This window comes from Chelonus insularis, unplaced genomic scaffold, assembly GCF_013357705.1.
Source record: "Chelonus insularis isolate UGA/USDA-ARS -01 unplaced genomic scaffold, ASM1335770v1 contig_383_pilon, whole genome shotgun sequence".
NCBI lineage: Eukaryota > Metazoa > Arthropoda > Insecta > Hymenoptera > Braconidae > Chelonus > Chelonus insularis.
Window position 1 is genome coordinate 207,197 of NW_023276540.1, and position 12,437 is coordinate 219,633.

At 30.6% G+C, this 12,437-nt stretch overlaps 4 protein-coding genes across 5 annotated transcripts; 3 read left to right on the forward strand and 1 right to left on the reverse strand.

Moving 5' to 3' along the window:
• Positions 1–331: 331 nt before the first annotated feature.
• On the reverse strand, positions 332–3,452 carry LOC118067455 (dihydrolipoyllysine-residue succinyltransferase component of 2-oxoglutarate dehydrogenase complex, mitochondrial-like). Its single transcript, XM_035084181.1, has 7 exons — positions 3,260–3,452; positions 2,709–2,733; positions 2,588–2,639; positions 2,423–2,493; positions 2,209–2,336; positions 1,177–2,133; positions 332–1,096 (listed from the first exon to the last, which is right to left on the reverse strand). Exons 1-7 carry the CDS (start codon positions 3,338–3,340, stop codon positions 962–964), a joined length of 1,449 nt encoding a protein of 482 aa, XP_034940072.1. The 5' UTR covers positions 3,341–3,452; the 3' UTR covers positions 332–961.
• Positions 3,453–3,613: 161 nt separating this feature from the next.
• Positions 3,614–8,076, forward strand: LOC118067454 (uncharacterized). The gene is made up of 3 exons (XM_035084180.1): positions 3,614–4,577; positions 5,097–7,788; positions 7,876–8,076. Exons 1-3 carry the CDS (start codon positions 4,365–4,367, stop codon positions 8,022–8,024), a joined length of 3,054 nt encoding a protein of 1,017 aa, XP_034940071.1. The 5' UTR covers positions 3,614–4,364; the 3' UTR covers positions 8,025–8,076.
• Positions 8,077–8,630: 554 nt separating this feature from the next.
• On the forward strand, positions 8,631–10,357 carry LOC118067440 (uncharacterized). Its single transcript, XM_035084154.1, has 2 exons — positions 8,631–9,608; positions 9,716–10,357. Exons 1-2 carry the CDS (start codon positions 9,411–9,413, stop codon positions 10,250–10,252), a joined length of 735 nt encoding a protein of 244 aa, XP_034940045.1. The 5' UTR covers positions 8,631–9,410; the 3' UTR covers positions 10,253–10,357.
• Positions 10,358–10,929: 572 nt separating this feature from the next.
• LOC118067393 (uncharacterized) lies at positions 10,930–12,432 on the forward strand. Of its 2 annotated transcripts, none has more exons than XM_035084076.1 (2): positions 10,930–11,152; positions 11,695–12,432. In XM_035084076.1, exons 1-2 carry the CDS (start codon positions 10,955–10,957, stop codon positions 12,271–12,273), a joined length of 777 nt encoding a protein of 258 aa, XP_034939967.1. In that variant the 5' UTR covers positions 10,930–10,954; the 3' UTR covers positions 12,274–12,432. The 2 variants fall into 2 exon arrangements, 1 of the variants encoding a protein (XP_034939967.1); XR_004690377.1 differs by lacking the exon at positions 10,930–11,152 and adding an exon at positions 11,415–11,543.
• Positions 12,433–12,437: the final 5 nt, after the last annotated feature.

Genomic DNA, 12,437 nt, shown 5'->3' on the forward strand with positions numbered 1-12,437 from the left:
TGATGTCATTAATGACGCCATATTTTTTGGATACACAAAATTCTTAAATTAGTTACCGACAGAAAGATTCTTGATGCGATGATAAAAAAGAATTCTAAAGCGCGAAAAATTTTTTAATTCAAAAATTATGTTAGTGATGGGAATTTTATTTTACTTTCAGGTTGATACATTAATGTTAATAATTAATAATACTCATCTACAATTTGCGCATTTAAAACTCTTTATAAATAATTAAGAATTGTAAGAGTAAAATAAATACTAATAATTATTTAAACTAACATTTTTAAATTATTTTAATTTCGGTATTTTGTTTGTAGACGAGATGAGTAACTTTTGTTTTTATTTCATTTGAAGTTTATTTAAGTTTCGTATTTTTAATAATAAATATTAATTATGTAATCCAAATTTTAACATGGTGTTAAACTACACGAAAAATTGGTCAAAATTGAACACATTTTACTCTTGCCATTTTTTTCGTCGGCCTAACAATGTGTAATTGTTCTAAAAAAAACTTTAAAATAATCATCAGATTTTTTCTAGTTATCTTCCATTACATTTGCGTAGTTTTATCGCGCAACAATCATTATTCTTACATTATTTACATTTGGTATCCATCAAATCACTCCTAGTTATTTTTTTTTTTACACCGAGTCACCACGACTCGCCCACTTGTAAAATGGCATTAAAAATTTTTATAAAATCAACAAAGGATATGAACATTTGAATGATTACATGAAACAGAAAATGAAATAAAATCTTATGAGAATTAAAAATTATATGACAATGTACAGTTAAATATATCCTGTTGAAGTTTAACTTTTAGACTGTTTTGGTCAACAAGATATGTACTGTGATTCATGTTATAATAAAATTTCTTCCAACGGAGATTCAAATTAATGATTTTTCATATTCTTTCAAGAAGGTGAGAAGTGTTCTCGATGTGACGTGATGATAAATGAACTTAAAGACCAGCTAAAATAATTCGTGGGTCTTCCACTGCTTCTTTGATTTTTCTTAAGAACATGACTGCTTCACGTCCATCAATAAGTCTATGATCATAAGTCAATGCCACGTACATCATCGGGCGTATTACCACCTAAATAAAAGAACAAATTTAAAATAATTTCACAATGCATCTAAAATGATTATGAATTTAATTATTCATTTATATCTCACCTGGCCCTTAACTGCAATGGGTCTGTCAAAGACACCATGCATTCCCAAAATAGCACTTTGTGGTGGATTTATAATTGGAGTACCCATAAGTGATCCAAATACTCCACCATTACTAATAGTAAAAGTACCACCGTCCATATCTTCAACCGAGATCTTTCCTTTTCTAGCTTTATCACTAATAGCCGCCATGGCAATTTCAATCTCTGCAAAGTTCTTATTTTCTACACTACGAAGTACAGGTACCACAAGACCTTTAGGTGTTGCAACAGCGACACTAATGTCAACGTAATCACGATAGACTATATCAGTACCATCAATAACTGCATTGACCACTGGTTGATCTTTGAGTGCATAAGCACTTGCAGCTATGAATGGGCTCATGAATCCTAGTTTGAGACCATATTTCTTGGTGAAAGCTTCCTGATTATCTTTACGGAATTCAATTATTTTACTCATATCAATTTCATTAAATGTTGTGAGCATTGCATTAGTGTTTTGAGCATCCTTAAGACGTTCAGCGATACGAAGGCGCATACGGTTCATCTTAACTCTTTGTTCGGTTCTGGTTCCAATAATTTCCCGGGAATAATCAACAGGAGGAAGTTGGACCTTTGCACCTTCCAAAGATTGAGCATGTTTGATAGCAGCTACTGGCATGGATGCAGCTGGTGTTTGTGGAGGAGGAGGTCTTGCGGCAGGCGGTGGAGGAGGTAGAGGAGCAGCTGCTGTTGGTGGCGGTGGTGGTGGAGTAACTGCTGCTGGCTTAGGTGTTTCCGCAGGTTTGGGTGGTGGAGGTGGTGCTGCAGCTTTTGGAGCTTCAGCTGCTGCAGGAGCAGCTCCACCAGTAGCTCCAATATCTATAGAACACAATTTTTGACCAGCTTTCACGGTGTCTCCGTCTTTTACAAATAATTCTTTTATCACTCCTGGTCCAGGGGATGGTACGGGTACCGAGGTCTGTAAAAAAGTGATATTTATGTTTAGAAAGAGTCACTTATATAATTTATTTATGATTTCTTTTAATATACTAACCTTATCTGTTTCGATCTCACACAAAACATCATCCTCCTTAACTTGGTCTCCAACTTTTTTTTCCCACCTGACATCTCCTTCACTTACACTTTCTGCAAATGGTGGCACCATGACGTCTTTAATCTCACCTTCAAGTCAATAAATTTATTTGTTTAATCAAACATTCAAATTTTTTATGCCATTCACGAATATTTAAATTACTTTTCACACTTACATAATATTTGTGTTGAATGAATATTTCTTGGATGAAGAACCCAACAATGTACAGGATTTTCTATGGACAACCTGAATTCAGAATAAAATCAATTTATATTCTTATAGTTAGTAATTAAGATTAAGTAATAAATGAAAAATTGAACATAATACAAAGTCTACTTACAAGCACGATAAATTTTTTGTTGAACATCTTGCTTGTAGCCTAAGAACACGCCCTAGAATGTAAACATGATAAACTTATCACCGTGATAAATTGAAAATGCACTGGAGAAATATTGACATACCTTCAAGATGCAATGACCTCGCAAGCTGCAATGAAGAGAAAATTATTAACAATTAACTGATTTTTTTAAAAGCGCTTATTCTTAAAATAAATCCAAATTACTACATTAGAGAGAAAATAAAAAATATTTCGAAATCATAAAACATAATCTAAATAGCTGAGTTGAAAATAAAAATAACTCTTGCCCAATAAAAAAGTATATCACGTGGAAAAATGTGTAAGATAACCCAAAGATAATAATTCATGTCTTCACATTCATTGTGCCGGTTACGTGGATCATTATGTTTTATGTATTTAATATTAATGACAGGGTGAATGCTCTGAAAAGGTATATCTCTTAGATTATGTAATCTAAAAGCTTTAGGTTAGCAAAAAGACTTCAAGGACATCTTGACACATTATTCTGATTTAGTAGAATGACAATTGTTCATTCAACAAACGAAGTGTGGGATAGTCCATCAGGATAAAAAAAAAGTTAAAGCAAGTGACGTTCACTCCAAAAATAAATGTAAAAGTAACATAACCAGGTGATTAGTAAAATATCATTCTTACCTTAATTCTTGGAAAAGCTGTTAAACGTGTCAAAGCACGAGGTGCAACTCGTGAACAATTGGACAGCATCATAGCAGCCATCCTGGGGACCAGGGAAATTTCTTGACGGTGCTTGGATCCTCGTGATGACAGAGATTGCGGGAAATCGCGAGAGGGGGAAACCGGGATGGACGGATTCGAACTGCAGTCAAGAACAAGCAAAGACGCTCAAAAGCGCCACCATTGTTCCAATGTCGAACTATTTTTTGACTTCGTGTTTTGCAAAGTTGCTCAAAGGTGGCGCTCATTACTCTTTTGCGCCCTCTTCAGAATCTTTCCCGAATTAGTGGCTTTAATTTATAATTTTCAAAACTCTGAAATTCTTGTTAATTGCCAACATTATTCAATTGTACTTGTTCTTGAAGTTATTGTTATTACTCTTCACATTGCGGACGTGACGAAGGATTTATATCCATTGCAATGTTTAGCGAGAATGAATAATGATTTGAACAAGACATTTATATTTGCCGACGTGATTAATACATGTACCTTAGGAAAACAACAATTCTACAAATAAAATTACATTTAATTTATTTATTCATCAATTTATAGAAAGTTAATATCATTCAACGAACTCATTAATATTCATTAAAGAATTAAAAATATCCGGCATTTGATATTTAAGTTGGTTGTATAACCATAAAAAATTTTTTTCTAACATTCTTGCTTCCACATTACTGAGGGTGTAAATAAGTGTTCTCAACTTCCTTTAAAATTCCTGTGTGAGTCCTCGCATATTTTCTTTTTCAATGTGTTTTTGTTTATTTATTTGTTAAAATACCGTTGCAAAATAGTGAATGCATAATCAGAAAAAATAAACTTTATTTGTAAGTAAACATTCCTTTACAAAGGCCTTGTTTCATCGAACAGTCAATTAGCTGACAGTATAAATTAAATTATTCTTCGCTGCATATGTACATATTGCGCTGACTGTGCTAAGTCTTGACTTGAAATACTTATTCATGACTTAACTGCGCCGTGATCAGTTAATCGCGCAGTGTTGTACCAGAAAGACCAACGAGAACTATTACTCACAAGTGGAAAGTTATAAAGAAAAGTGACAAAGATGGCAGATAAAATGATGCCATCAAAATATTCAAGGCTATTAGTGTTATTATTTTGTTTAACATTTGTTGGAGCATTGGCGACAATCCCAGCCAATTTATCACCACAAAATTTTTCGGATTTACTTGTTCATAAGGCTTTGACATTTTTAAATGCTCATTCGTCAACAAAACATTCGTATAAAAATGGAAAGTTGGTATTTGCACAGCCGACGGTAAATATTTATTCACTAATATAATTTTAATAATTACCTTGTAAAAATAAAATATAGAATCATACAACTATCATTATATTTTCATGTAACATCTCTAATTATTTTCAAATTACTTTGTACTTGTAAAAATAATTACTCTTTTTACGCAGTGAATTTATTTATGTCTGCATACAAACCAAATTATCCTTCTTTCATTGTTTATAAACTGCTTGAATCATCTAAAAATAATTCAATAATTGAATAGTAGACTATTTTTTGTACTACTTTATTTATTATTAATCACTTATTGACTATAAAATAAGATAGTTTAATTTTTTAAAGTAAAATTAATAGGGTCAAAAAATATTTAACTGATTAGAAGTGACAGAAATGTTTAAAGGTTATCAGAAAGAACCTTTATCATTCTGTAGAAATTGGCATTGATACAACTATTTCAACAAGTTGAAATTCTTATTAAACAAAAATTTTAAAAATCAACTTAACGTAATATATTATTGCTAAATATTTATATTTTTTTAGTACCAACGAGACTATGCTATCTGGAAGGTATCCGTGATTCTAGATCCAGATTGCCCAGAAGGATCATGTTCCCAAGAAATATGTGAAATGAATATTCTCCAAGATGTTGTCAACAATTTAATTGTTGATAATCAATCAACACAATGCAGTGATTTTACACCCCAGACAAATCAAGATAGTAATGAAATATCACAAGAACATACTTCAGATCGTCAGGAGCAAGAGATGATAAAAGATTTGGAAAAACAAATAATAAACGACAGTGTAAAACTTGATCATGAAGTTCAACGTGTTACATCTAAGAATGATAAACCTTTTATAGCTATAAGATCAACAAATTACTGTCCCGGATGTCCATATGAGCTAAATCCTAACATCCCAGGTCTAGAAACCTTTGGTGAAGTCGTGCTAAAAAGTCTAGATGATATACAGAATAATGTCTTCAAGTATAGAATTGATAGAATTGTTCGAGTCACTCGTGCTATTCCTCCAGGTCTGGATGTCGTTCGATATGAGTTGTTAATGATGATTGGAGAAACTGATTGTTTCAAAACAAGTCCAATTCCACGATCTGAATGTACGTTCCAGTCTAATAAACCTCTAATGTTGTGTTTAACTGTGTTTGATGAGCGTCCTTGGCTTCCTGACAGTCGTGAGATGGTAAAAAATAACTGTACTGAGTCTAGTGATCAATTAAATCAAGTGAATGATTTTAATCGACCGGAGTTAGTGGGAGAATCACTAGTTCTTGATAATGATAAAGGAGAAACCCAGGAAGAGGAAATAAAATCAACAGCTCACGATCAATTGGCTCAAGAAGGACAAATTAATACATATAAAAGCATCGTTGATGAACTTCTTGAAGTTCCTGTTACTAAAGTACAAACTGGTTATCAAGATAAGGAAATTGAGCCAGAGGTAACAGAAGCACCATTTAAAGAAATAACTTTAAAAAAAGAGGAAATACCAAAAAAGCCTAATAAATTTTCTGATAAAATGAAAGAGTTTGATGAATTTTTGACTGATTTTGATATTCCTATTAAACCGACGAAACCATCAGAACCAATCTTCAATGGCCCTGAAGTTGTTGAAGATGTTATTCGTCCAGAAAGAATAGAATCTAATCTGTCTGATGGATCTCAAGATCCTTTGATCCAGGTTGCTCGCAGAAAAAGATCTTTGAGATCAGAGAATAAGTTTGTCATGAAATTAGCACAAAAAGCTATGAATTATCTAGATGACATTGATCAAGATGATAACAAACGAGTTATTGCTAAAGTTTTAGATTCAGAAAAAGTAGAAGAGAATAATGGGATTATTTATCACATCACAGTTTTATCAGCATCTACGAACTGTTCAGAGAGACAAAAAAATGTTAAAAATTGTCTTCATCGATCTACTGACTCTTTGAAGATTTGCAAGATTCAAATTAATATTGAAAACAGTAATCCTCTTGATACAGCGAAAGTCATTGAGACTCAGTGCTTTGATAAACGTGGAAAAAGGTTCAAGAGAGAAGCATTCGTTGGAGGAACTACTGAGATTCCTATTGATAATCCTGATGTGCAATTATATGTGAAGGAAGGAATGGAAAAATATTCATCTGGATATCAAGGTACTAAAGAACCTGTTGTTGCAGAAGTTGTTAAAGCAACACAACAAGTTGTTGCTGGGATGTTGTATAAAATAACTGTCAAAATAGGTGAAAGTAATTGTCCAAAGGGACAGTATTCTAGTAATTGTTTGTTGGCTGATAATAGTCCAACCAAGTTATGCGTTATTGAAGTTTGGTCTCGACCTTGGTTAAATTTACGGGAAATTACAGTGAAATGTGATGACAACCGAAGGAAACGAGGCCTTAAAGGTCAAGGATACACAACAAAAATGTTGAAAACAGCCAAGGAAATTGAAGATGAACGAGCTTTTACTAAATTCCAGAAAAGATTTAATAAATCATACGGTTCAGATGAGGAAAGAAATTATCGTTTTGAGATCTTTAAGCAGAATATGATTACTGCTAAAAATTTCCAAAAACATGAACAAGGAACTGCAACATACGGAGCTACAATTTTCGCTGATTTGACCCAAGAAGAATTCCGTAAATTCACAGGTTTAAAACCTCAATTGAGATCAGAAAATCAAATACCTTTCCCAGAAGCTGATATTCCTGACATAGAATTGCCTGTGGAGTTTGATTGGAGAAGTAAAAATGTCGTAACTCCTGTGAAAAATCAAGGATCATGCGGATCATGTTGGGCTTTTTCAGTAACTGGAAATGTTGAAGGACAATATGCTATCAAGCATGGAAAATTGTTATCTCTATCCGAGCAAGAGTTAGTGGATTGTGATAAACTTGATGACGGATGTGGTGGAGGACTTCAGGAGAATGCATACAGAGCTCTTGAAGAAATAGGTGGGCTTGAATTGGAAGAAGATTATCCTTATGATGGTGAAGATGAAACGTGTCACTTCAAAAAAGGCAGAGTTGTTGTGAATGTCGTTTCTGCAGTAAATATCTCATCCAATGAAACTAAAATGGCTCAATGGCTTGTTAAAAATGGTCCAATGGCTATTGGAATCAATGCTAATGCTATGCAATTTTACATGGGAGGAATCTCACATCCTTGGTCATTCCTTTGTAATAAGGATAATCTTGATCATGGAGTTCTTATTGTTGGATATGGAGTACACAGTAAGTATCAGAAACTTCAACGTTTTAATAAAACAAAAATTGTTTCTAGTAATTAGTTTTTAATGAAATCATTTTTTTTTGATACAGAATATCCAATTTTCAAAAAAACCATTCCTTACTGGATCATTAAAAACAGTTGGGGTACACATTGGGGTGAGCAGGGATACTATCGAGTGTATAGAGGTGACAGTACTTGTGGTGTTAATACTGATGTTTCAAGTGCTATTGTTGCTTAAGAACTAAGTGTTGTTAAATCCACTTGTGGATATAATGATTAATTATCAAAAATGAATGAAAATTATAAGCTCTTCATAGTTGATTATATTTTTATAACAGTTAATTTTAAGAGAAATCCAAGAAAAATGAATTGAAATATAAATAGTTAATCCATTTTACGTTTTTATTATCAGCGATTAAATAATAATATTTTTTAAATGAGATTTTATTACATAATCAATAAAATATTATGGCAATATTGTTATATATAATCCATTTAAACCATTTTTTATTAAGTGATATACTAACTGATTGTAAGTTGATGATAGGTATAAATATAAAGTGAGATGAAACTAGGATAATTTTTATTTTCTTGCTCGAACAAAAATAGTTACAGAAATTAAATTAACTCTTTTTTTATATCTTCAAATTATTTATCAATAATTTTTTCATTAATTATAAATTTTACTGCAAAATGTTTTTCATTAAATACTTTCAACAATACATCCGACTTTTTATTATCAATAATTCATAACCTCATTAATATTAAACTTCAGAAAAAAGTGATTAGTGGTTAAAAAAAATGTTTTAAATTAATAAAAAAAATTATTTACAAGGCTTTATATGTAAATAGGATTTCGAAATACGAATTAAAATTAATCGGGCGTTGGGATAGACATTCAGAAGCGTGTTAAATTAATGATGTTTAAATACAAATTATTATTATTCATAATAGTCTCAAATAAAGTGCCACAAAGCAACTGTCATTAAAAGATTTAATTTGAGACAAATTATTGTTAACTGATGACTAAGGATAAAGTGGAAAAATTTTATTATTTAAACAGAGTAAAAGTATTGTGAAGAACTACACGATTTAACATTATTATAAGAACATGATTCATAGGAATATTAAACAGACAAATTATGAGTTATTTGAAGATTATTTTTCAGTGGCACGTTTTAATACTAAATGCGTAGTATTGTTAAATATATTTTTAGTGGAATTTTTTAAAAAACATTACCTGGTGCGGAAAGACCTTTATAGGATAAATTAATTAATTCATGATAGAATTCGATATTTTCTATAAAATTATCAAAACCATCAAAATATTTTTGTAGCTGGCATAAGTTTTTTCAACATCATCATCATTATCTTAACAATACGATTATGCAACCTTTTTTTATTATTTGTCATTGGTGTTAGACAGCAACATAAACTTCTAGCTAAACAAAGATAGCGATTATCATGACTGATAAATCTGTTTCACATAAAAATCTAATCGTATAAATACTTTGTAACGAACATGTTATTTTCAATTCGACTGAATAAGTTGACCAGTCAGTTTTAAATTGAAAACAACCGATATTTGTATTTTGGAGTAATCATCAGTGAAATCAATCCCAAAATGGCATACAAATTTTTCAATATAACTGTGCTATTCCTAAGCTTGATGATTGTTGGAACAATAATAGCATCTCCTGTCGATCATTCTAAGAAAAATGTTGAAAACTTACTCCTAAATATTGTTTTGGATTCAATGAATAATCAACACAGTAATCATAGTTTTCTGTGTGGAACCTTGTTAAACGTTGAGCAAGTTTCGGTAAATATTACCATCATTTTATATTTTATTTTTCATTATTATGAAAATAAATTACCATAATCTTTATGTAACAAATATTAATCTATTAACAATTAATTCATTTTTAGGTTAAAGATGATTCTTTAATGTACAACGTATCAGTCCTACTGGTACCTGATTGTGACATGTGTTCACGACTAAAATGTCACATGCTTGTCAAAGAAAATGTATCTTCCTCTGATTTTACTGTTTATGAGCAATCAAAAGAGTGTTATGATTACGAAGAAAAAAAAGGACCTACTGAAATTGATGTTAATGATCAAAAAATTCAAAAGTTCGTGAATGAAGGTAGAAACAAACTTGATGAATACAAGACATCCGATAAACCATTCATCACTACCATGGTCAATGCAACAAAAGAAGATCTTTCTGATAAAATTAAATACGTCATTTACTTTACTCTAGTTGAACCTACCTGTGTTACTGTAGAAATTAGAACTTCATGTTCAATACAAGATGATAGTCTTGCCAGATTATGCACAGTTATTGTTGAGGAACAACATAAATTTAAGTTTACTATCAGAAACATTGATGCTACTTGTGAAAAGGAACAACATCCTCTAGACGCATTGATGCAACTTGTGAAAAAGAACAACGTATTATAATGCGTTAGAAAAAAGATTTTTTTCATAACCAAACATTGAACCAATCTTGTTGTTCAATTTAAAAAATTTTTAATATTTCAATGCTAAATTTGAGTTTATATAAATTGTAATATTCTATTATTATTTGTATTTTCTTAAATAAAATAAAATTTATGAAAATTCTAAATTATTCAAATTTAATTATAGATTTTATACCATCGAACAATGGACAATTTTCATTATAAAAAGATGTTTATAAATGAAAACAAAAAATATTGATTAATAATTAATAATATAATGCACTAACTACTGTGCATTACCTAAACTCTTGTTTACGCATTAATTACTTAATTAAATAAATAATTAAAACATTTAATTAGCTTCCCAATATGACATTTTAATTTATGAATTATAATATTTTGTCATCGACTTCAAGTAAACTTCGTTATCAGAATCAAAATTACATTATTATCGATATTACTTGATGGCCATGATAGTTGTTCAATATTATTGTCATTATTTGGTAATAAAAAATTCTAAGGAAACCAAGATAATGATTACTATGGTAAACATTGATGTTCTACATCAAAATTCTATCGTATAAATACCATATAACGACCATTCCATTTTTAGTTTAGCTAAATAAGTTGAACAGTTAGTTTTAAATCGAAAATAACAAATACCTGTAATTTTGGAGTAATCATAAGTAAAATCAATCCAAAAATGGCATCCAATTTTTTCAATATAATTGCGCTTTTCCTAAGCTTGATGATTGTTGGAACAATAATAGCATCTCCTGTTGATCCTAAGAAAAGTTTTGGATACTTTCTCATGAATGTTGCTTTGGAGTCAATGAATAATAATTCACCAAATAACCATACCTATCGAAGTGGAACTCTGCTAAAAGCCAAAAAAATCAAGGTGAATATGTTCATAATTTAATTCTCTTATATTTTCATTATGAAATGTTTTTTAAAATATTCAGAAAGTAAAATAATAGAGTAAAATAAATCGATTATTCAATGACATCTCATTCATTTCCTAGGATGACACAAGCATAATTTAATTTAACCTCAAAGAAATAATTTGTCACCCTCATTTAGATTAGATTAGTAGTAACTTATGATCATTAAAATAAAATTAATGATTCATTGAACTAATATAATCTTCATACGCAATACTTGTTGATTAAATTGATATTCCTGATGGATTTGAGGCATCTCATCATCAACGGCAAAACACCAGTTACAATGAGCGATAAAAAACGGATAATTAACTGACTAGCAACGTTTAAGCAACTGTTGACCGTAATGTAACCTATCTTTTTGAAAGTTTACTATTTACCTGATTGCAATTCTTACTCAACAGTTGACGTGAATCCATCGGGGATACTATAAAAATATTTATATTATTCGCTTTGATTATCAGTAAATAAAATCCAATAATAATTAATTTATTTTCAGACTGACAACAACATTCCAATTTTAAACGTATCAGTACGACTAGATCCTGATTGTACTGGAGAATCACTGTGCCTCCAAGAAATATGTAACATGCTTATCAAACAAGATGAATCCAACAACATAATTGTTGATGACCAATCAAAAGAATGTCGTTATGACAAAAGTAAACCAAACTCCAATCATTTAGATGGTCGCTTCAAACGAGAAATAAACTCTCATAAAATTGATGATAATGAAAAATGGATGAAAGTACTTGCATCTAGAGCTGGAGCAGAGTGGATCAATTACTGCAGAAAATCAAATACCAATTGTTTATGGTCACATCATGACCATAATGAAGTTAAAATAATCAATGCAACAAGCATATCAGGTTTTTTTGTTCCCAAATATCAAATCTATTTTAATTTAACTAAAGCCACTTGTGTTGAAACGAAACCATTGCAACATAATTGTTGGTATGATGATAGTTCAACCGTACTATGCAATGTTAATATAACTGACTCATGGAATTTTGTGAGAAATATATATCTTAATACTATTTGTGATGATAAGGGACCCGTTTTGTCGAGTTGGTACTAAGTAAACCAATATTTTATTTGTCAAATAGAAACATAAGCTGTTCTGTAAACTATGTAGTTTAGATTGAGACTTATTAATTTGAAGAATATATTGTTAAAGTTAACATCAATGATCCAATCATCAAAAATCTCGTAAATATACAATTACTTTCGCATCTATTGGTC

Coding starts and splice junctions, on each gene's coding strand:
- LOC118067455 (XM_035084181.1), bottom strand. CDS start 3,340: ATGGCTGCTATGATGCTGTCCAATTGTTCACGAGTTGCACCTCGTGCT. Junction 2,734..3,259: donor CAGCTTTTCCAAGAATTAAG/GTAAGAATGATA, acceptor TCTTCATTGCAG/CTTGCGAGGTCATTGCATCT. Junction 2,640..2,708: donor GAGGTCATTGCATCTTGAAG/GTATGTCAATAT, acceptor TTTACATTCTAG/GGCGTGTTCTTAGGCTACAA.
- LOC118067454 (XM_035084180.1), top strand. CDS start 4,365: ATGGCAGATAAAATGATGCCATCAAAATATTCAAGGCTATTAGTGTTA. Junction 4,578..5,096: donor TGGTATTTGCACAGCCGACG/GTAAATATTTAT, acceptor ATATTTTTTTAG/TACCAACGAGACTATGCTAT. Junction 7,789..7,875: donor TGTTGGATATGGAGTACACA/GTAAGTATCAGA, acceptor TTTTTGATACAG/AATATCCAATTTTCAAAAAA.
- LOC118067440 (XM_035084154.1), top strand. CDS start 9,411: ATGGCATACAAATTTTTCAATATAACTGTGCTATTCCTAAGCTTGATG. Junction 9,609..9,715: donor TAAACGTTGAGCAAGTTTCG/GTAAATATTACC, acceptor ATTCATTTTTAG/GTTAAAGATGATTCTTTAAT.
- LOC118067393 (XM_035084076.1), top strand. CDS start 10,955: ATGGCATCCAATTTTTTCAATATAATTGCGCTTTTCCTAAGCTTGATG. Junction 11,153..11,694: donor TAAAAGCCAAAAAAATCAAG/GTGAATATGTTC, acceptor ATTTATTTTCAG/ACTGACAACAACATTCCAAT.